The 24,361-nt window shown below is 39.4% G+C and overlaps 1 protein-coding gene across 2 annotated transcripts in view; it reads left to right on the top strand.

Annotated features, from left to right (window-relative positions):
* The first annotated feature begins 254 nt into the window (after positions 1 to 254).
* The window catches only part of PRKAR2B (protein kinase cAMP-dependent type II regulatory subunit beta), a 108,602-nt gene continuing 84,495 nt past the window's right edge, over positions 255 to 24,361 (top strand). The window contains exon 1 of one of the 2 annotated variants that reach the window (XM_058523387.1): positions 255 to 760. In XM_058523387.1, the coding sequence (XP_058379370.1) occupies positions 436 to 760 (325 nt within the window). In that variant the 5' untranslated portion in view covers positions 255 to 435. The remainder of the gene's footprint in view (positions 761 to 24,361) is intronic. The other variant, XM_058523382.1, reaches the window with a different exon arrangement.

Here is a 24,361-nt window from a genome sequence, read left to right as displayed (position 1 = left end):
CATTCCCCGCAAGCCCGCCGGCGCCCTCCACCGTCTTCAGGCCGGCAGCTGCCCGAGCGGCGGGTGCGCGGCGCCCGCCGGCGGTGGTTGCCATGGTTTCCGGGAGTCACGTGGGCGCGCGGCGGCGGGGCGGGGGCGGGGGCGGGGCGGGGCGGCCGGGCGGGGGAGAGGAGCGGCCGCGGCGGGCGCGGGAGGAGCCGGAGATGCTGCCAGCCCTCCCGGGGCCGCGCTCGCTCAGCCACCGCCGCCGCTCGGAGCAGCCGCGCGCCAGGAGCTGCGGGCCGGGCCAGCCGGGCCGCCGGGGCCCAGTGCGCCGCGCTCGCAGCCGGTAGCGCCGCCAGCGCCGTCCGCGCTCGCCCGGGGGCCGCGGGGCCCGAGGCCGGTCCGCGGAGGGGGCGAGGGCGGCGCCCGGGTGCCCGCTGCCCCGGAGGCAGGATGAGCATCGAGATCCCGGCGGGACTGACGGAGCTGCTGCAGGGCTTCACGGTGGAGGTGCTGAGGCACCAGCCGGCGGACCTGCTGGAGTTCGCGCTGCAGCACTTCACGCGCCTGCAGCAGGAGAACGAGCGCAAAGGCGCCGCGCGCTGCGGCCAGGAGGGCAGGACCTGGGGGGACGCGGGCGCCGCCGCCGCCGCCGCCGCCGCCGCCGGGGGCGGCACCCCCAGCAGGGGGGTCAACTTTGCCGATGAGCCGGTGCACGCCGACTCGGAGAACGGGGAGGAGGAGGAGGCCGCGGACGCAGACGCAGGGGCGTTCACCGGTGAGGACCCGACCCCCGCACGCCCCGGCTCCCCAGTGCAGTTCCCCCTTTTTTGCCCTTTAATCCTGCAGCTTTGCTCACCCACCCTTGCCCGCCTTCTCCACCTTCCCTACCTTCCTATCTCGCCTACCCCCTCAGCATCCATTTCTGTCTCTCCCACTCGCCCACCTTCCTACTCTGCTCTCATGCCCTCTCCTCCTCGTCCCCTCCCCTGGAGGTGGGGAGCTGAAAGGTTGGGTTCTCGTCCTGGACTCAGAGGCAGAGGACGACCGGTTTGAGTGGGCATCTGAAAGACAACTTCCACTGTGGTTGGAAATATTTCGTTTGACGGGTACCATTGTGCATAAAAAACTGGCCCATTTGGCGTCCTCTTTCAGCCCTTATGTTTATTAATAGAGCGTCCAAAGAGAAGAGGTGAGGGGTGTTCAATTGGATTGGCTTTACTGTTATTAGGATGGCCAATTCACTAAAAGGAGCATGAAATTGGACTCACTGGGGCAGAACAAAATTTATGGTAATAGCTTTCATATTTTTGGAAACAGACAAATCTGTTAATTTCCCATTTATCAATACCGCATTTTGTTGTTTTTGGACACACAACAAAGGATCCTGTTTAGCCTGCGACCCATGGGGTCTTTGGAGTGAGGAAACGGGCTAATGGTTTGCTTTTTATTTAAAACAAATATTGAATGATATGGAGCCTTTTTTAAAAAAATAAAAAGTGTGTGAAAAACACTGTAGGAAGTTCTGAAAGCTTGTTGGTTGTCTTTAGAATGAAAAACCAGTGAGTAATTGTAAGGACTGTGCCAGACACTGAAGCTGGAAAGAATGAATGGAAAAGAAAAAGGAATTTTCTCAAATAGCTGCTCCTGGCAAGTCCCACCCCTTCTGCTTACAACCCTTTTTCCCTAACACACAGACGGACACGCACATTTACAGCTTCCTGTGTTTACACGACATGCCCAGATCCCATCTTTATGGCATCCCAAGGCTAAAATACCATGGTGTGCAAATGTGCAAGTGTTTTTTTCTCTTTGTGGTGGAAAGCAAACGTGCGTTGAGCGTTGCACCAGCCTTTATTTATTTACACTGCTTGTGGTTTGTGTGTCCGCAGAGCATTTCATATAAGGAAAACATTTTCAAGTGTCATTTCCTTGTGCATGTTGCTAGGAAGGTGTTTCTTTTCTTTGCAAAATTATTGAAATGTGTTATAAAATCAGTGTATTTTTAGCTTGTCCAAAATAATCACAAAAGCCCTGGAAATTAGTGCTCTATGAAGATAAAAGGGAAGATGGTTACTTTAAAAATTTTAATTTTGGTCTTGTTAATGTTTCCAGGGATAGGATGATCATAGTCTTAATTGTTCTTTTTGCGCAAGAATTTAATCAAATGCCTTTCTTATTAGAAGCAAGAAAAAGATAAAATAATACATATTTTAAGTAGATGAGAAAGAGAAGCCAATGATGGGTGACACAGAAAGGGCAGAGGCATCTAATACTTCTTTTATGCTCCTGAGACAGGCATGTACACACGCATACATACACATGCACACACACAAAGGGAAAAAGGACTTGTTTCCCATATGGGAGGAAACTAGGAATTTAGGGACTTGGTAAAGAACCTATATATGTTCGATACAATATATTGTCAGTATAACTAAAATATTTTGTTTGTATAATGCTTTTGAAGTACTTTGCATTGGTGATTCCCTTTTCTCCTTACAACAATGTGTATTGTACACAGAACAGATTTTATTTCCATTTTGCAATGAAGAAATAAGCCATTAACTTCTAAACAGCAGGGATCATTTTAAATGGTTTTATATTCTCCAAGGCACCTTTACTCTAAAAATTTCTCAGTGTGAGTTTTAAGAAATGCTTATTAACCAATTGCACTATTTATTCCCCAGCCCTAGCCCCAAGGACTTTAAAACTTTTTTGACTGCAACCAAATACAGTGTGACCATTATCCAATACACACATCTGTGTATAGGTATAACAGAAACTTTGGCAGTGGTGCTTCCTTCTACTTGGTGCAGTAGAAAACATCTACTAGAATATTATCTATTCCAATCAATTCTCTCGCTCGCTCTCGCGCTGGCGCTCCCTCTCGCTCTTGCTCTTGCTCTTTTTTTTTTTTCTGAGGAAGATTAGCCCTGAGCTAATATCCATTGCCACTCCTCCTCTTTTTGCTGAGGAAGATTAGCCCTGAGCTAACATCTGTGCCCATCTTCCTCTGTTTTGTATGGGGATGCCTTCCTCTTTTGATGAGCGGTGCGTAGGTCCATGCCCAGGATGCAAACCTGCAAACCCCTGGCTGCTGAAGCAGAGCGCACGAACTTAACCACTACACCACCAGGCCGGCCCCCAATTGTCTTGTTTTTTTTAAGCAAATTGTGTTGAGACCTGCAGTTTAAAAACAATTATAGATTACCAAGGGGTTGGCAAACTTTTATGTGAAGGGCCAGACAGTAAGTATTTTAGGCTTTGTGAGCACGATATGGTCTCCATCACATATTCCTTTTTTTTTTGTTTTTTTAACAATGCTTTAAACACATCTTCCCTTTGGAGGTTGGGGTTGTACAGAACTGGCCCCAGTTTGCCAACCCCTGGTGAGAGCAGAGAAACAAGTCAAAATTGTGCCATTGGAAAAAAAAAACAAAACAGGAATGAGCCTATCAGTTTAATATCTACATCCAAAGAAGTACCAAAACATGAGAAACACCAGATCCTGGGTAATTCTCCTGGCATAGTAAAGAGTAAGTACTAGAAGACAAGTCTTAATTTACTGTGACACAGCACAAGACCAGCTGGATCAGTAATTCTTAAGTTTTAATATGCATCTCAAGGAAGTTTGATTCAGAAATGAGTATTACCTGGTACCATTCTTGAAGAGCTTTTTTGAATAGGTTGGGCTGGGACATGGGATCTTTTTTTTTTTTTTTTTACAGACATTCTAGGTTATTCTGATATCCATAGTTCTCTGAACACACTTTGAGAAACATTGATCAACAGATAGTGATGATAATAATCTCTCTTATTAGCAGTTAAAAAAATAGCTGCCATGTATTGACCTTCACTGTGTGCTAAGCACTACCTAAATGCTTTAATTCATTATCCCAGCTTTATGAGCAAGATGAGCCTGTGACTTGCCCAGTGTTTCACAGCTAGTGTGCTGCAAAACCAGGGTTGGAACGTACACTGTGCTCTTAACTCCCAGGATTTATCTCTGGAAGGGGGTAGGGCTAGCATCACTTGAACATCCCTTTTATGTCAAGCTCTACTTTGAGACCCTTACTGTGTTTAATCTTTAAATTAACTTGAGAAATTAACTTGTCCAAGATCACATAGGAGAGTAAGTAGCAGAGCCTGGTTTCTTACTCATATCTGTCTGACCCAAGACTATCCGGGAGTTCTTCCTAAATGAAATGCAACCTGTGGGCTGACTCACAGGTCAGGTTTTCCTGGTTATTTTTCCAGGAATGGTGATGAGTTTGCATTGATTGGTTCATACCCGTTTTCATGAATCCTTTTAGGACAAATGATGTTATTTATGAGAGGTTGGGCAAAAAGGCAAGTTTTTGACCATGAAACTGATGCCCATTGACTCACGTAGGGATCAAGTATTTGATCTTGACCTCATAGTGGGGTGGTTGAATCAAATAAGTGAGCCAGGGTCTGGTAGCATGGCCGTTGGTGGCGCTAGGCCAGATGATTAGATGTGTGAAGGGAGTCTTTACTTCTTTCCTGCCTTTACAAAGGATCCCTTCCTCTGCTGATAGCTTTCCCATTCCTCTTCTGTGCTTTTCTAATTTTATTATTTCTAATTTTTACCTTCAGTTTGCTATGAATTCTGGTTAAAAGGGTAGGCTTTAGGTGTTAGAATGATAATGGCATATGGTGATCCCCCTTTTGGGGAACTCTTGAAGTCCTGAAAGAAGCTATAACAGAGCCTCTGCCTCCCTCTTCCTCATCTTGCAGAAAGTGAATAAAACTTGACATCTCACCTCTGAAAAGGTAGTGTCCCCAGGTTAGGAATTTATTAGAAGGGTTTACGGTAGGCCAGAAAGTTGGATCAGTACGAACCTGAAGTGGAATCTCTGGTAATTAATGGTTTTATGCAGGCATCAGTGTGAGATCTTGTGTTGCTCAATAATTTCTTCAGTGAAATTGCTGAAATTATAGAATGAAGTAAATAAAATTGCACATTACCCCGATAAATTGATGGGTGGTCAGAAATAAAATAAATTACGTACAGGTACCTGAAGAGCAATCAACCTGGAAGAAAAATAAACTAATATAAAATATGGAAGAATTAATTTTCTGTATTGTGGCAGAAAAAGATAAAGAGCTCAAAGTGGATACACAAGTCAAAAATATAGAGCCATACCTTATAAAGCAAGCATGTCAAAAGTATATAAATAGAAATTTACCATATAAAAACTATGACTTAATCCTGCTAACTCTGACCTATGTCAGCTCTTTGTTGGAGGACCTTCTCCACCTTTGATTTTTTACAATCTAAAGGGAATATGGAGAATTTACCAGAGATCTTTAAAATCATGCAAAATATTGGAAAGTTGGAGGTGGTAGGGGTGGTGGTGGTGGTGGGAGATTAAGAGAACAGTTATTATGAGAAGAAATGGTTGAAGGAAAGTTGAGAAAAATATTCATGTGTCTGAAAAAAGTTTTCTTAGAAGATTATGAGCAAATATTCTTCATTTATGTTAGATACAGTGTTAGAAGAACTAAGTTTCTTGAAGAAGTAAGAAACCTGGAGAACTAAGTAACATGAAGAGTGAAAGTTGGAAATTCATCTGTCTGAAATGGTTTATGTGGTCATCCTAACATGAGATGGCTGAGCAATAAGGGCGATAGACAGATTGATTTCCCAAGAATCTGCTGTGAAAATGTTCTTAACCATGCTCATACTGGGAGTAAAAAAATACGTTGACCTGTTGAGTTCGTGACCTAACTGACAGCAGGAAATTGTAGAGAGTAATCATAACTTTAAAGAATTGCTGATTTATTGGGCTCACTTCTGTTTGCCCTTATTTAAGAACTTCCTCTATCTGTGGCTACTAGAAATTATTATGAGACAAAGCGGCCAATTGTTAGCTCCGGCCTCTCCCAGCGTGTAGCTGTCAACATATGACTAAGGAAATTTATTTTAGTGGTTGTAGTTATCTTATGCAACTGACTGAAAGTTAGAATATCTTTTTAATATATCATCAACATCTTAAATACATTTAATCGGTTTGAAAAATGTTCATGAAAGTCAGTTCTTTTGGATTAACTTTAAATTAGACAACATTTATTTTCTTTTATGTATGAAGCGCTGTGCTAGGCACAGTGACATCTTATCATACTAATAGTAGCTACATCATAAGGTTGTTACGAGGATAAATGGATTAATATTTTTAAGGCCCGGGGGCAGTGCACACAGCAAGCAGTGACTACGTGGGAAACAAATGAGCTCATTAACGTGAAATCTTACAGACGTGTAAACTTTTTTTGCAGAATAGCAATTTCATTGTGTTTTGTGGAAATGAAGCTAGTGTTTGCATTTTTTAGAGAAATGAAGTAGGAAATGAGCTTACGTGGCAGTTCTACTTAGGATTTAATGCAAAGTTATGTTGCACAGTAATAAAGCCACATCCTTGCAAGTCATCATTTGTAGCTAAGAGCGCCAGGATTTTGTAATTAATGAGACTTTGTGGTCTTTGGCTATTAGAAATTTACATGGCAGTTTTAAATCCTCCTGAAATGTATTACATGATTCATGACAATGGATAAAATATTGAAGCCATTATTTTAGTTATGAGCATAAAACAATAATATTAGAGAAGATTTAAAAAATATTTGGGTTATAAATGGTAATTGTGATTTTCAAAGTAGAACAGTTAAGAACATTATTCATTTTAATGGTAGTATTAAGTGGATTGCTTTAGGTATTGAAATTGGGAAATCAAAGGATTTAAAATAGTGTCCTTTCTCAAACTCTTATCCATCTGTTAGTTTAGGCTTTGGGAAATGGGAGGGAGAGGGAGAGACAGAGGGACAGAGAGAGAGATGGAGGGACAGAGATGGAGGGACGTGAAGGGAGGAGGAAGAGGGAGAAGGGTAAAATCAATTGGGACTTGTAAAGGGCTCTTTGAGTAACTTATCCTTTGTCTGAAGAGAGGGCACAGAATGAAAACACCTAAACAAAAATTGAAGCATTGAATGCTTTCATTTGTCTACCTCTCTTAAAAATCAAACTGTTTAGCCATTATTTAATGTAAGTTGTAAGCTGTCCATTTGAGGTTGCACATAAAGTGATGTACTGTGTCTGGGTAGGATGGAGTAAATGTTTAATGATTTTGTTGCAAATCTCATTCCATGGATTCCAGTAAATTTCCAGCTGTCAAGATTTTGTTCATAGCTGTGTCAAAAAACAAATGTGTTTCTTTTTCAACTGTGTAAATACTACCAAGAGACTTTTGAATTTGTGAATGAGGCGTGTGTTTGTGACCCATTAGGAAAGTCATTTAATGAGAGTAGTAGCAATAGAGAAGGCCTATGGTGGAGGTTGGGTTTGATGGCATATTTTAGGATGAGGGATTCAGTGAAGGAGGTTGAGTGACTGACCGCACGGTCCTTCCTTTGTAGTGTCTGGAGTTACATAATACCAGAAAGGGGTGACACCTGGGATGGCCTATTAGGAGAAGGAATGTATGCAAGTTGGAAGGAAGGATGCTGTGCTCCTTCGCTCACTCATTCACTTGCTGCAGAAATATTTATTGAGAGCCAACTCTTACGTTTTTTTATTTTCAAAGAAAAAAGTTTATTCTCTTAAGTTTACTATCTCTAGACTTCTCGAGAAACAAACCTTTCATCAGAGACTGTCTCACTGGTAGTATGTGTAATCTATTTCATTTAACACTTGGAGCAGCTGAGAGCCAGAGAAAGTCCTTACCCAAATTTAGTCGATTTCGGTCTTCTTGTTCATAGACCTATCACTTACATTTTGTTTGCTATTTATATTAACTTACATATTATGAATTCTTTCCGTCTTCCATGAAGGTGATGGATAAGGTTTAAAAGGCTAGACTAAAGAGGAGTACTTTTGTACTTTTGCCTTCCAAATTGCCAATTTTTTTGCTCTTTGATCTTTCTCACTGCTGTGAAATCTTATATTAGACTTTATTTTTGTGCCAGTTGCTTAAGAAGAGACAATGGAAAAGAAAAAAGAGTGCAATGATTTTTCTGAGCTGGATGAATCATCATCATTGTGTTCCTGGTCCTGTTCTTATTGCCCTTCCAGCCTTATCCATACCGTGTAGTTGTGTTTTGGATCATCACAAAACCCCATATAAAAACCTCACTATGACGCTGATCATTATCTTTATTTTACGGGAGCAAGTTTTCTGTTTCGGAAATTCAAAATGACTCAGACTGTTCCATTATGTAATTATTTTGTGGAAAGAATTTGAGCTAAAATTTTCAGGTCATGGCTTACATGAAAACAAAACAATCTAAAAAAATCAGAAATATAAACACAGTTGGTGTAACATTTATAAATGTTTCAGCAGTGGGCTCTGCCATGTGTAGCTTAATATGTTTGGAAACTAAAAGAAAAAAATCATCCCAGTTGCTGCTGTTTAAAAATGTTTCTGTATTTTAAAAAAAGACAAAAGGTCAAAATATAAACACATGTTCCACATAAAAGTGAAGCCAAGAAGATATACTGTACACAGTTATTCCGGTATCCGTTTGGCTAGGGACTGACATGGTTTAATTTACATTAGCTGTTCCAAGACAAAATAATTCATGGGAGTGATATTGAGGGGATTTTTTTTTGGATAAAAAAGAAGGAAAAAAGTTTCCATTTGTTTCCATACATTTCAGTTAGACCCAAAACGCATCTTTCCAAAAGGTTATGCTGAATTAAAACATGACTCGGCTGTTTCATTTCAGTTACTGTAGAAAGCTAGTATTCATTAAATGGTATTCTTTTTATTTAATAATAATTGTTAACATTTTTGGCTGCTTAAGTGCTAGACACTGAACAAGGCCGTTTATACATATGTCATTTAGCACCCCCCAAAGTAAGTGGTGGAGCCAGGATTTGAACCTGACAGTCTGAGTTCAGAGCCCGTCTCCTTAACCATGGTACATACACTTCATTTTCAATAACTCTTATAGCAGTAACATAATGAAAAAGAACCACATATCAAAAAATAAGCTGTCTACTTTTCCCTATAAAAATTTGCAGTCTAGCCCAGCATTTATCTTTCCCTTTTATAATTTGTTTTCTCCGTGTATTCCACCCAAATTAGCACTTCATATACTTTAGAAATTCAGTAAAATGTTTGTTTTTAGAAATGAACACCTCCTATACCGAGCTGTTGAATTCTCAAAACGTTTTGATTATGTACCCTTATTAGCATAATATATTTATGCACTCCCAATATGTCTCTTTATAAATTTTATACATGTACCAATATCTTAATTTATTATATCTGTAGTAAAGCATGTCACACTATAAATTTTGAAAGGAAGAAGTAAAAAGTAATTGTAAACAGTTCTCATTTTTTTCTAATCCCCATTTTTTCTAATCCCCCAGAGCCATATACTCTGCCTTGGGGTACATGAATCCATTTTGGAGACCACAATTCTAAACAATACAACTTAACTTGATGCTCTATTAATATATGAGGTAGCTATGATCAACTTTGGTTTCCTGATTTAAGCTCCTAGATTATAAAAGTCCTGCGGGTAGGCAGGTCCTAGTTTGTGTGTATGTGTGTGTCTTTTTTTGTTTGTGTGTTTGGTGAGGAGGATTAGCCCTGAACTAACATCTGTTGCCAATCCTCCTCTTTTTGCTGAGGAAGATTGGCCCTGGTCTGACATCTGTGCCCATCTTCCCCCATTTTATACGTGGGACGCCTGCCACAGCATGGCTTGATAAGCTGTGCGTATGTCCGAGCCCGAGATCCGAACCTGTGAAACCTGGGCCGCCAAAGCGGAGTGCGCAAACTTAACCACTATGCCACCAGGCCGGCCCCTGTGTGTGACTTTTTTAAATAGACATTCATTAGGTAAGTTAATTGCTTGACACAATAGAAGTGTGGCAGAATAAAGAGGAAAATTCTATCTTATACAAAGGGAATAAAATCATAATAAAATAAAATCTTACCCGAAAGGTAAGATCCAGGCTTTTTCTTTTCAACACGTATTCCGTCTGCACCTTGAACTCCAACCTAGATTGTAGAGGAGTACTAATGTTCTGGTGCCAATTTTGGAGATGTGACAAAAAGTCATATCATATTATAAGTGTTTACTTATGAATCACTCAATCATGGAGATGCCAGTCAGACTTAGAAAAAAAATCTAAAGTTTAAAAGAAATGCAGTTTCATAGAGTATCCCAGGAAAAACATCTCTACAGACAACAGTTGGTTAGGAGGGAGACTTTTCACTGTCTCCTTTTTTGTAACTTTTGAAAAAATGCTTATCATATACTTGTGTTACCTATTAAATAAATTTTAAGTGAAAAAGACATGAATGAAAGACACTTCTGTTGTAAATATCTGTTCAGTAGTAAATAAAACACATCTATAGAGGCATACGACATGGTTCTAAAGTGCAGTAACCAAGTACTCTTGCGTATGTTATTCTCTTGGTCCTGCGTGCCTAGTCCTCTTTCCTTACCTTTCTGCCAAATTCCACTCTTTCTCCGAAGGTTAGCTTAAATTTCACCCTACCAAAAATCTTTGCAAGATTCTCTGGTTGACGTTAACGGTATCAATATGGCAGAATGAGTATGCCCTCCATCAGAGTAAGCTTTGCAGGCGTCAGATGTCCCCGCCACAGGCAGGCGGGAAGATGCAGAAAGATGCTCCCCCTCTAAGGCTTTCCGGTGTGCACTGCACTTTGCCCACAGTAGGTGCTCAAGTATATTTTAAGTTAACCTCAATTGAATAGTGAATGTCTAATAATAGTAAATGTCTAGAAATATATTTTTCTGAAGTGATTGAAACCTTCTTAGGCATGTAAATATTTAAAATAGTCCCCTAATCATTCTTTACATCAATGCATTTTAAAATGTTTTCATGAAATATAAAAGCCTCAGCCTATCTTTGGTTTCATAGGTTTAGACTTCATTATATTAAAAATGAGGCTATAGTATATTTTGGTCTGATATTTGCTCACTCTGCAAAATGCAAAGAACACAGGCACACAGGCTTGTCTTGCCGATAAGGATTCCACGTTCTCATCCAAGAGATGTTCTGACCCACCTAACCCTCCCCGTCACTGCTTCTGCTTATAAGAGCCTGGTGCTAAAGCCAAAACTCATCTGTTGCCCTGAACCTGCTTTGTCCTTTTTTCTTTGTCCCTCCTCATTGCTCCTACCCCCTTGAATGCAAGCTGCCTTCCTCCCTTGATTGCCCAAATCCTGTCCACCCCTCAAGGCGCATTTGCTCTTTGGAGCCTCCAATTTTCCTCCAGCTCCTGCACAGACCTCCCCTCTCTTTAAGATGCAAACTGACATATCCACCTGCTTACCAGCTACCTCCCTGCGTTTCTGCAGGCGTCTCCAAATAGTTGAGTCCTAAACCGAATGTGTTACCTTCTGCCTCGCTTATTATTCTTTCCTATGCTCTCAGGTCATTCTTTTTCTTTTTCCTCCACTAATTTGATAAACATGGTCAGTAGAGCCCCCTTTCCTCCGCCTCATACTTCATAAACCTGGTAGTTTATGGAAAACAAACAGGTTGCTTTTAGTTGCTGAAAATTTAAGAGTAATGACATGAAAAATCAGAAACAGTGGAAACTTTTCTAAAAATATGACTTCACTTTGGCATGGCGTGGACTCTGGGTTTGAGTCCAGGCTCTGCCATTTATAACTTTTGAAACCTTGAGCAAGTTGCTTTGCCACTTGTGCCTCAATTGCCTGGTCTATGAAATGGGAATAATGATAGTACCTACCTCAGAGAGTTGTTGTAAGAATCAAATGAGGGGTCAGCCCCGTGGTGTAGTGGTTGGGTTCACTGCGCTCCGCATTGGAAGCCTGGGTTCGCAGGTTCAGATCCTGGGCACAGACATACACCACTGCTCAGTGGCTGTGCTGTGGCGGTGCCCCACGTACAAAATAGAAGAAGATTGGTACAGATGTTAGCTCAGGGCGAATATTCCTCAGCAAAAAAAAAAAGAATTGAAACAGTGTCAGGCATATACCAAGCATTATATATGGGTTTGTTAAAAAAAGAAAGAAAGGAAGGGAAGACGGGGAGAAAGAAAAGAAAAAGCAAGTTTTAGAAGTCAGTGAGAACACGACAGTCGCAAAGATGAAGTTCCATTGGAAATGTAAGAAACTGGAGATCGATTTCAAAGCAGTGTAGGAATAGTACTTTTTAAAAGAAGTTATTAATGAAAAATATAAAAGTAAAACCTTTAGATCTTTTAGCTAAGTGTTTCAAACTTTGAAAACCCCACACTCCTTTAAATCTCAAGCCACCCCTTTAATTCCTTTTGAAATGCAAGGTGTAAATAGTCTGACTTTTTTTTTTAAAAAGTAAAAAAAGCAGTGGGATAAAGCTTTGCTTTGTTTTCACACCATCTCTTCCCTTGAGAATCAGTGTTTAACTGATAGAACAAATAAATTTGTGTGTTCAAAATCTCCAAGTTTATGGTTTTATTTAAGTTTTAACAAGTCATTTTAAAATAACTTAGGAAAGAGTAGGTAAAAGTATTGAAAATAGTCACTTCATTTAAATGAGGCAGATACTTGTAGTAAAAAACATGAATATGTGCCTGAAATATAAGTTAATTGGAAAAAAGTTAGTTACACTAAATTGACAGCTTGTTGCCATTTCCTCACGTCATAATATTTATGAAAGCTCCTAAGCTCATGGTGGGACGAAGGTTTACCTAAGTTTTACGTTAGAATGTGATTTTATTCCGAAGACCCTTAATTCTGTACTTGCTCCACTACAAATTTCTATCTTAATATATTTTTAGAAGGAAAAAAAGGCAATCCTTTCGGATACTTTTGTTTTTACAAGTTATACACAGGTCTTTGATTTCTTGACTGTCATTAACAACAGTTTACCAACTAAGCAATATTAGGACTTTTGATTCATAATAATTCCTTAAAATAATTTCCTTGTAATTCTTTAAAAAGAAGCCCCAAAGTATTTTACTGTTTGAATTTTAACAGAAATTCATTTGTAAAAAGGTTATTTTGTGAAAAATATTTTAGGATTTAGCATTAAAAAGGTATAAAATTTTAATTAATGCAAGATGAATGAGTTCTGGAGTTCTGATGTACAGCATGGTGACGATAGTTACAAATACTGTATTGTATACTGGAAATTTGCTAAGAGGATAGATCTGAAATTAAATCTCGACACATATACACAGTGGTAGCTGTGTAGAAGTGATGGGTAAGTTATTTAGCTTCATGATGATGATCTTTTCACAATGTATACATATATCAAAACATCAAATTGTACACCTTAAATATATACAATTTTTATATGTCAAAGAAAATAAAGTTAAAAAATACAATGTGAACTAATCTGATTGGGCTGATAGTGTCAGAGCGTACTGAGAGATTTTTATCTGTCAAAACCAAGTAGAGCAGAACGTTTCTTTCTCTTATTGTGAGATATTTTCAATATACAGAAAGGAACAGAGACTAAATAGGGAACACTCACATAAGCCATCCCCTAGCTCTAACAAATTTTAACATTTTAACACTTCAGTTTTTTTCCTCTAAGAAAATATCACATGTGCAATAGGAGTCCCCTTGTGTACCCCTCTCTTATCCCATTCTCTTAACTTCTTTCTCCGTAGATAACCACCACTGTGAGGATTTGGTGTTTATATTTCCTATGCCTGGTTTTGTGCTATTACTACATAGGCCTTTATCCTTGTAGAAATAGTGCTATTTTGCATATTTTCAAAATTTGTATAAATTGTGCCACTTATGAGTTTCATTTATGTAAATTATCATCTTTCAAGTTGTTTTTGAGAACAGTGTTTGAGATGATGTTACATTGATTCATGTAGGTCTAGTTCATTTCTTTTAAACTGCTATGTAGTATACCCTTGTATAAACAAGACACTTTATCCATTCTTTGATAAATATTTTGGTTGTTTCCAATTTGTTGTTATTACAGTGCTGTAGTGAACATCGTGTATGTGTGTGTGTATTATGCAAATGTACTAGAGGTTTTTTTTTGTTTCCTCTTTTTGAGGAAGATTGGCCCTGCACTAACATCTGTTGCCAGTCTTCCTCTTTTTTTCTTTTTTTTTTCTCCCCAAAGCCCCAGTACATAGTTGTATATCATAGTTGTAGAGTGGTAACTCTTCCGTGTGGGCCGCCGCCTCAGCATGGTTTGATGAGCGGTGAGTAGGTCCGTGCCCAGGATCCGAACCGGTGAACCCCAGGCCACCAAAGTAGAATTTGAGAACTTAACCACTACGCCACCAGGCCGGCCCTGTACTAGAGTTTTTAAGGTGGTTTTCCAAGTGTGCTCTGGGGACTGCTGGAGGATCATTCTCCTCCCACTCCTAGACCTTTTCAGGGTATCCGTGGGATGAAAACTGTAATAATAATAATTTCTTTGTCTTTTTCCCCCTCTCATCCTCTCATAAGTCTATAGTGGAGTTCTTCAGAGGGTACATGATATATGATATTTTAACAGATCTAAATGCAGAAGCAGATGTGAGAACCCACTTGTCTTCTATTATACCAGATTTGCAAAAATGTAAAACGAAATCATGCTTTTTACTAAGTTTTGTTTGTTTTGGCAAATATAGTTATTTTCCATAAAAATTTTGTTTGTGATAACATGTAATTGTTTTGTTCTTGGTAGTTTTAAATGAAATAATATTTTAAAAATTTATCAATTTTAATTTCTAATACAATAAATATCAATAGATATAACCCATATAAGCAGATACTTTTTAAGAGTGTATATAGGTTTTGAGACCAAAAAGTTTGAGGACTGCTGCTCTAGGATGTATACCTAAGTGTGGAAAGGCTGGTTGTAGGGGGGAGACAGCTTTAACTGCACCTTGTACTGCTGTATTTGCTCTGCAAAGTTGTTACACAACTTTACAGTCTCTGCGCTAGTGTAAGAGTTCCTGGCTCTCTACATTCAAGCTAACGTTTGATGTTGTCAGATTTTAACAAGCTTTGCCAGTAGGATGGGTGTTAGAATTTCATTGTGAATTGAATTTGCTTTTCCTGGATTATTAGTGATGCTGAGCATCTTTTTATTTTCATTGACCATATTTGTAGTTTATTTTCTGTGAAAATTTTTTTTCTTGTTCTTTGCGGTTTTTCCTAGCTGGCTGATTTTTTTTTCGTACTCATTTGTAGGAAGGTTTCTTTTCCTTCTTTCTTTTTCTCTTGCTTCTCCTTCTTTTTGTAATGTTCTGGTTACTAATCTTTGTTGGTAATATACATTGGAAAAATCTTTTCCCAGTGTTGGGCTTGTCTTTTCATTTTGTTTATGGTAACTTTGGTTGAACAGAATTTCTTAATTTTTTTTGCGGGGGGCGGGGAAGATCAGCCCTGAGCTAACATCCAATGCCAATCCTCCTCTTTTTTTGCTGAGAAAGATCGGCCCTGAGCTAACATCCGTGCCCATCTTCCTCCACTTTATATGGGATGCTGCCACAGCATGGCTTGACAAGCAGTGCGTTGGTGCACGCCCAGGATCCGAACCTGCGAATCCCGGGCCACCGAAGTGGAGCGCGAGCACTTAACCGCTTGTGCCACCAGGCCAGCCCCTGGAATTCCTTAATTTTAATGTAGCCTAACATTAATTCTTTCCTTTACACTTATGTTTTTTGTGCCTTGTTTAAGGAATCCATCTCTACCCTAAATTAAAAATACAATCCCTTCATTTTCTTGTAAAAATTAAAAAGTCTTGAGTTTCACACTTAAGGCTTTAATCCATCTATAATTTGTTTTTGTGTATGGTATGAGATGAGAATCTTATTTCACTTTTTAAAAATATGTATCATTTATTGACTTTTTTCCCCACTCGATTTTAAATATCAATTTTCCAGATAAATGTAAATGTACTTAAAGTCTCTATTCTGTTCTGTTGGTTTGTCTACCCATTCATCACTACCTCTTTCTCTTAATTAATAGGACTGTATGTGGTCTTGGTATATAGTAAAGTAAAGTAACTCCCAACTTATTTTTCTTTAGAATTGTTTAACTATTCATAGACTTTTATTATTCCATAGAAGTTTTAGGATAAGCTTCCTCATTTTTATGCAAAACTTTTTCAGGAGTTTTATTGGAATTATATTGGATTTATAAACAAATTTGGAGAGAATAGACATTTTAATGAGATTGAGTCTTCCTATCCATGAATATGGTGTATCCGCATTTATTCTCTCTTTTTTTCATATTCTTCAATAGTGTTTTGTAGTTTTCTCCATATAAGATTTTCCTATCTTTTCTTAGTTTTGTTTCTAAGTAACTTATTTTTGTTGTTGAAGGGGAGGAAGACTATCCTCTACCCACTCTGGGTCCTTTCTGGCTGGGCTACAAATTAAATTGACATGAGACCGAATAGCAGGAGAAAATCAAACAAAGCTTTATAACATGTATACATGGGAGAAACCAGGGAGCTGAGTTTCTCAACCAAATGGCAGAGATTCTCTTCTTAAATAGATTTAGGTAAAGACAAAGGAGGATGTTGGGGGTGTGGGAGTCAGTTATGGAAGATTACCAGAAAAGCACAGTAAGGTTATTATGCAGGCTTGCCTTCCACAGTGATAAGTTTCTAGAGATGAGGTCATCCCCCCCTCTTCCCAGTACAGAGAGAGAGAGATACCTTTACAAATGGAGATTTCCCTTACAAATGTAAATGTTTCGTCTTAGGAAGGACCCCCAGTCTACCACTTTTAGGCAGTTTGGGGGAAGGTCAGATGTCCCTCAGAGAAAATAATCAAGGTGAAGAGACATATTTTTTTTTCCCAAAAATTTTATAATTAAAAATTTCAAAATACAAAATGATTGAAAGAAATTTATGGGGAACATGTGAATACCCACCAAGAAGATTCTGTCATTAACATTTTACTATATTTGTCTTATCACATAGTTATCCATCTATCCATCCCTCTATTGATTATTAATCAATCATAGTTTTTTAATGCATTTCAAAGTTAACTGAGTAAACTCAGTACACTTCACCCTAAATACTTCAGCATGTATATTTTTAGGTAGAGTGCAATATCTGTTTTATAGTTTTTATTTTCTTTCAAGATAGAAGTCACATATAATGTTTTAGAGTTCTAGTAAATGGAATCATGCATTTCGCACTTTTTTTTTTTTTGGTCTGGCTTCTCTCAGCACAATTATTTTGAGACTCACCCATGTTGTTGAGTATCAATAGTTCATCCTTTTTTATTGTGGAGTTGTCTTCCATTTCATGTGTATATCACAATTTGTCTATCCATTCATCTGTTGATGGACATTTGGGTTGTTTCCAGTTTTTTTGGCTCTATTACAAATAAGGTTTCTATGAACATTCATGTACAAGTCTTTGTACGGACATGTATTTCCTTTTCTCTTGGGTAAATACTTCATATCAGAATAGCTGGATCATATTGTAGGTGCCAGACTGTTTCTACCCACAGTTGCAGTTCCTCCACATTCTTGCCAACGCTTGGTATGGTCAACCTCTACATTTTAGTTATTCTGATAGGTCCAAAGTGTATCTTATTGTGGTTATTTTTTTTTCTTTTTATTGATGTTTTAATAGTTTATAACATTGTGAAATTTTGGGTTGTACATTTTCGTTTGTCCATCACCATATATATGTCTCCCTTCACCCCTTGTGCCCACCCCCTACCCCCATTGCCCCTGGTAACCACAGTACAGTTTTCTCTGTCCATGTGTTGGTTTATATTCCACATATGAGTGAGATCATACAGTGTTTGTCTTTCTCTTTCTGGCTTACTTCACTTAACAAAATACCCTCCAGGCCCATCCATGTTGTTGCAAATGGGCTGATTTTGTCTTTTTTTATGGCTGAGTAGTATTCCATTGTATATATATACCACATCTTCTTGATCCAGTCATCGGTCGAGGGACATTTAGGGTGCTTCCACTTCTTGGCTATAGTGAATAATGCTGCAATGAACATAGGGGTGCATAAGCCTCCTTGGATTGTTGATTTCAGGTTGATTGGATAGACCCCCGTAATGGGATAGCTGGATCATAGGGTATTTCTATTTTTAATTCTTTGAGGAATCTCCATACCGTTTTCCATAGAGGCTGCACCAGTTTGCATTCCCACCAGCTGTGTGTGAGGGTTCCTGTTTCTCCACATCCTCTCCAACATTTGTTTTTTGTCTTGGTGATTATAGCCATTCTAAGGGGTGTGAAGTGATATCTTAGTGTTGTTGATTTGCATTTCCCTGATGATTAGTGATGTTGAACATCTTTTCATGTGCCTATTGGCCATCTGTATATCTTCTTTGGAGAAGTGTGTGTTCATTTCCTCTGCCCATTTTTTTTTTTTTTTTTTTTGTGAGGAGATCAGCCCTGAGCTAACATCCGCCAATCCTCCTCTTTTTTTTTTGCTGAGGAAGACGGCCCTGGGCTAACATCGGTGCCCATCTTCCTCCACTTTATATGGGACGCCGCCACAGCATGGCTTACCAAGCAGTGCGTCGGTGCGCGCCCGGGATCCGAACCAGCGAACCCCGGGCCGCCGCAGCGGAGCGCGCGCACTTAACCGCTTGCGCCACCGGGCCGGCCCCTCCTCTGCCCATTTTTTGATCAGGTTGTTTGTCTTTTTGTTGTTCAGTTGTGTGAGTTCTTTATATATTATGGAGATTAACCCCTTGTCAGATATATGTTTTGCAAATATTTTCTCCCAGCTGGTGGGTTGTCTGTTCATCTTGATTCTGGTTTTGTTTGTCTTGTAGAAGCTCTTTAATCTGATAAAGTCCCACTTGCTTATTTTTTCTTTAGTTTTCCTAGTCTGGGTAGGCATGTCATCCGAAAAGATTCCAATGTCAGATAGTGTGTTGCCTATATTTTTCAAGAGACATATTTTGAGGTGGCCAATTTTGATCTCCCCCATTATTATAACTGGGATTTTTTTTTCTATTACATATTCTAATTTGTCATTACTAAGAATGTATAAGAGGAACTGTTAAAGCTTAGTAATAAAAAGCCCCTAATCAAACTGAGCAAAAGCCTTGAACAGTTCTATAAAGAAGACATAAGAATGGCCAATAAGCACATGGGATGTTGCTCAATATTTTTAGTTATCAAGGAAATGAAAATTGAAACCACAATGAGATGCTGTTAAGCACATGCAAGAATGGCTAAAATAAGAAGATATGTTGGCAAAGATGTGGAGCAACTGGAACTCTTGTGTATTGCCTGTGAGAGTGTAAAATGGTACTTAGGAAAACTGTCTGTTTTTATACAGTTAGACATTCACCCACCTATGACCCAGCAATCCCACTCTGGGCATTTACTCAAGAGAAATAAATGCTTATGTTCACAAGAAGACTTGTATACAAATATTTATAGAAGCTTTATTCAAAATAGCTCAAACTGAACCAACCCAAACGTCCATCAGTAAGAGACTGGATAAACAAATTGTGGTGTATTCATACAACAGACTACTACTCAGCAATAAAAAAGAACAAACTATTGATCCTCTCAACAGCAAGAATGAATCTCACATTTATATGAAATTCAAAGATGAGCAAAACTAACCTATAGTGGTAGAAATCCTAACAATAGTTTCCTATGAGATAGTGGGAATTGACTGTAAGGGGACTCATGGAACCTTTCCAGGGTGTTGGGAATGTTCTGTATCTTGATTGGAGTGTTGTTTACATAGGTGTATGCATTTGTCAAAACTCACTGAATTGTGCATTTCATTGTATATCAATTTTACCTTGATTAAAAGTAAATTGGAAACATGGATGGTCTTGAAATCCTGTTTTCCACGTTTTAGTTGAAAAATGCCATTGCTTTCTGCACTGATTATCTCATGAAATTTTTCATTATTTTTGTTGGACACTAACATCTGGGTTACATTTTTATAATTATGAGGCATAAATGGGATTGCTTTTTGCTACTTCTACAAAAAGCCAAAGGCTAGTCAAGCTCTACTGCTTTTATTTTATGTTTTCAGCCAATACTGTATTCTAATTTATAGGTTTAACAAATTTAACACTTGTCTAAATATCACTTACATTTGTCCAAATAATCTTAGGTGTCACGGAGCACCCCTGTTATATTAATTTTTCATTGGCACTACTCATTTGGCATTTGTTGCACCTAGTATGTATTATATCAAGTGGTGTTCTAGGCACTGGGGATACAGTCGTGAAGCAGACAGACAAGGAAGGACTCTGTCCTCTCGGAGCTCACAGTCTCTTGGGGGAAGAAACACACAGTAAACATAACACACTGGTACCTTTAGATAGCTCTGATCGTGCTGAAGAAAATGAAACAGGATGACACGGTTGAGGACCTGGAGGGCGCTGCTTTAAACTAGGTGTTCTGAGAAAGGCTTCTTGAGGAGGGGACGTTAGAGCTGAGACTGGACTAGCAGGAACATCTGCTTTCTGTGAAGATGTGGGGGAGGATTTGAATATAGGTATTTTGTAACTGTGTTTATATGATTAGGCCAACCTTCATCACATCGCCTGATTGTTCTCTCAGTTGGTCTTCATTTCAAAGCCTTTATATTTTTCTTAATTACCCTTTTCTGGGTCTGTTTTCTTGTGACTTTATGGATGTGTGACAGTTTGAACTCTTGTAGCTTTTGGCTTTCGGGGTATTCTTAGTCTGGTCTGGATTGTTCACTCTCACAAACAGCACGTTAGTCTTGTCAATCTGCCGTTTGCTTGTATTTGACCACGTAGGGTTAGCATATGCAGAAGCAGAGACTGCATCTCTGTAGTTTTGTCAATGGCTTTTCCTATATCCTGCTTCTCTTTTGAGCGTGCCTTTTAAAATCCTAACGGTATTTGGGAGCCATTCTCTTGGTGTTGTTACTCCATCACCTCTCTGTGGTTTTATAAGCTTATCTACCTTAGGACTCTTCTAGCTGAAACTGTGTTTTTCTCTCTGTTCTTAAGCAGGCATTTTTGGTAAAGTTCTCATGAATTAAAAAGTGGAGAGTCAAGTTGATTCATAAGCAAAAGTAAGTAGCAGTGGTTTTTTTCTAGTCGAACAGTTATAAATTTTAGTACCTCAGTATTTTAGAATATCCATTATATTTCGAGAAGTTTGTTTTATGAATAGAAAGAACGAAAATGTGCATCTTTTTAGTGGTGCTTAAAGCTGGTGCTTTGTAAAAGCCGAAGTGTCTGTATTTCCTCTCACTCTGTCCCACCTCCAGCCGTGCTTCATTTCTCTAGGTTGGTTGGACCCCTGATCTCGTGCTGTATGATCACAAAGGAGGGAGAAAATGGGTCCCCCGAATGCCTGCCTCTCCAGCAGTTCCCATCACATCTGATCAGAGGTACTCTCAGGGTACATGGCTCGTAATCTGTATCTCCTTAGGACCAAGACTGGGAAGCTTTGGGGAGCACCCTCCAACTGTGGTTCTGTGCTGGTACCCCAGAGCCCCTCCCGAGGCCGAATCCCCATACATCCTTAGGCGCCATGTATCTGGAAAGAAGCTCAAGGCTGACAGCGGCCGCTCGAGTATCTCTAAGTTCTTATAAAAGTAGTCAAGCTCTTCATCCTCTAACAAAGATAAAGAATTAATAAATGGTCCTTTCTAATGTCAGGAATTAAAATATGTTTTAAAAAGTTTGAAAATTGTGTCTGTTCAGTTAATTAGCAAAATGGTTCAGCTTTTGTTGTTGTTTGCTTTTTTGCTATTGATCTTTTTAAAATGTTAATTCTTCCTTGGTTGGAGGGTCAGCCTTATTTCACTTTTAATTTTTAAAGCACGGGCATAAGAGTAATTATTCTGAGCTAAATATTTATCTGTCAAAAATAATTAGCTAACATGGTTTCAATTTACGTAATTTCTAGAATCTTTTATTTAGACAGTTAACAGATTCAGGAAGTGTTTTTTGCTAGAAAAGGTGACTAATACAAGAGTAGGGATGCTAATTATTCTCTTGACTCCAAGATTACTCTATACCTCTCACTTCAGGGGATGTGAACACTTTTCTGCAAAAGGTCCATTTAATTAGTGTGGCTCCTATATAGATAGGGTGGTTTTTTATGTTTGTGTATGTGTGTGTATGTGTGTTTAATGACCACAGATCACAACTCAGGAATCTTATTTCTTTAACTTGGAACTTCTCTCCCAGCATTGTGCTCAGAGATGCAAACTACATGCACTGCCATCAACCTGGCTTTCCTTTTTTTTTTTGTAAGGAAGATTAGCCCTGAGCTAATGTCTGTTGCCAATTCTCAGCTTTTTGCTAAGGAAGATTGGCCCTGGGCTAACATCCATGCCCATCTTCCTCTACTTCATAAGTGGGTCTCCACCACAGCGTGGCTTGACAAGCGGTGCGTAGGTCGGCGCCCAGGATCCGAACCTGCGAACCCTGGGCCGCCAAAGCGGAGCGCCTGAACCTAACCACTCCACCACCGGGGCCAGCCCCAACCTGGCTTTCCTTTTTGAAGATCAAACTCCCTGGTTCATGCTTTCAATGGACTGCTTTTGTTTCTATAGAATTTCTCAAGTGTCTTAGTCTTCTACAGAATTTCTCTTTTACCTAAATTTTTAAGTAGGTAGCTCCTTGTGTGGTGCAAGCCCTTGCCAGTCATTGTATTTGAAAATACAACCAGACTTGGACAGGCTCGTCAGGGGCAGGGACTCAGTGACATTTCCAGTGCCCACATCTGCATTCAAGAGACCAGTAAAATAAGTGGGACGAGGAGACTTGCTCGCTTAACTTTGCAGAGTTTATTGATCCATGTCGTGGGGGTGTTTACCCAGCGCCTCTTGTCTGCCAGGCACGGCTTCAGCTTTGGACATAAAGAGGTGAGAAGATAAGCAGGTCCTACTGGCACCAGAGAGGAACTGAGTCACAGGTGTGGGAAGAGAGGCTCATTCAGTTTACCTCAGGTAATGGAGGACTTTTCTTGTAAGCATACTCCAGCAGTAAGGAAGACTCAAGTTAGTTACACTTCTGGGTCTCCCAGCTGCAGAGGAATTAAGACCAATCTAGTGGAATATGGTTTTGGGAACTGAGGGGATCTCTGGTTAAACAAGTGTAAAGATGTTCCTATTCTATGGGACACAGGGACACAGGGCTCTCAGTATTCCCCTGGAATGGCATTTGGGAGAAAGTCAAACCTATATAAATATTTCTGTATTTTTCCTTGAGGATTCACTAAGATCTTAGGTTATATCTCTTAAAAATGTTGGGAGTTTAGTATATTCTTAAATCATATTTGTTTGCTTCTCCAGGCAGATAATATGTTTCCTATTTTTTTCCTTCTGTATTCTCCTAGTCGCTAGTATTGGGTGTGTGTGTGTGTGTATAAATACACTGACAGAATATCCATAGAATAGGAAAATCTAAAGGTAGAAACCAAGAGTCTCAGAAAACTTAATTTGGCTTATCACATTTTAGAACATCATCTGTTAACTTTTTTTGTGAATTTATACCGCTGTCTACTTCATATATTTTAAAAAATGGTAATGTTAAAATTGATAATATTAGCTCATAATAAATAAGCATCAGTTGCTTACATATCTTTAGATAGGAATTTATAGTTTACAGGTACTTTCAAAGATCTTTATTTTTTTTCCTTCATAAAACCCCCCTAAAAGAAGGAGGGCAGATCTTAATTTTTCATAAGTTGAGAATTAAAGTTACACGATTCATCCAAGCTTTCATGGAAGGGACTGGAGCCAGTAGTGGAGCCCAGGCCTCCTGCCTCCAGTCGAGGGCCCTGCCCCATGCCCCGGGCCTCGTGGCCAACGGGACGGAATGTCGGACGGAATGTCGGCAGTGCCCTTCCTCGCCGGCCTCCTGCTCCCCTTCCCTGTGCTTAGGTTCCTGAGAGAGAGAACACCAGGCGTGCCCTGCCCAGGGGCACACTGCTTTATTTCCAGCAAGGTTTCCACCTTGAATCTCAACCTTCTTGCCCATTTTGGTAGGTAGACTAAAAAATCTAGAAAAATTGTGAAGGTTATTGTTAGCCAAAAGTTTGTGCAGGCAACACTTGTGTTTCGTCCCTGCATATGGATATGAATAGATATGGATACGAGGGATTGCATTTTTGGTAATTGGTGTCAAAGCCCAGGGTTTACCTTGACCGCTGCACACTGCTTGCCTGGTGTACCCATCCCGTTCCCCATTTACTCCTGGAAATCATAGTCATGTAACCTGTCTACCTGCAATTTAGAATTGATATAATTTCTAGCAAAAATATAAAGGAGAAATAAAGGAAAGTAATTTATCGTAAGTAATATGTATGTCACTAGCTATGTGCTTCAGTATGGACACAAGAAGATGTAATGTAGATTCCCCCACTTACATGTAGAATCGTTAAGAATATGAAAGCTGCAAATGTAGTCTGATCATGTGTATTGTACTAGCAATTCAAATACCCCAGTGACATTGCAGTAGTG

Source organism: Diceros bicornis, chromosome 3, assembly GCF_020826845.1.
Source record: "Diceros bicornis minor isolate mBicDic1 chromosome 3, mDicBic1.mat.cur, whole genome shotgun sequence".
Classification (NCBI taxonomy): domain Eukaryota; kingdom Metazoa; phylum Chordata; class Mammalia; order Perissodactyla; family Rhinocerotidae; genus Diceros; species Diceros bicornis.
This window is presented reverse-complemented; position numbering and strand designations above follow the sequence as displayed.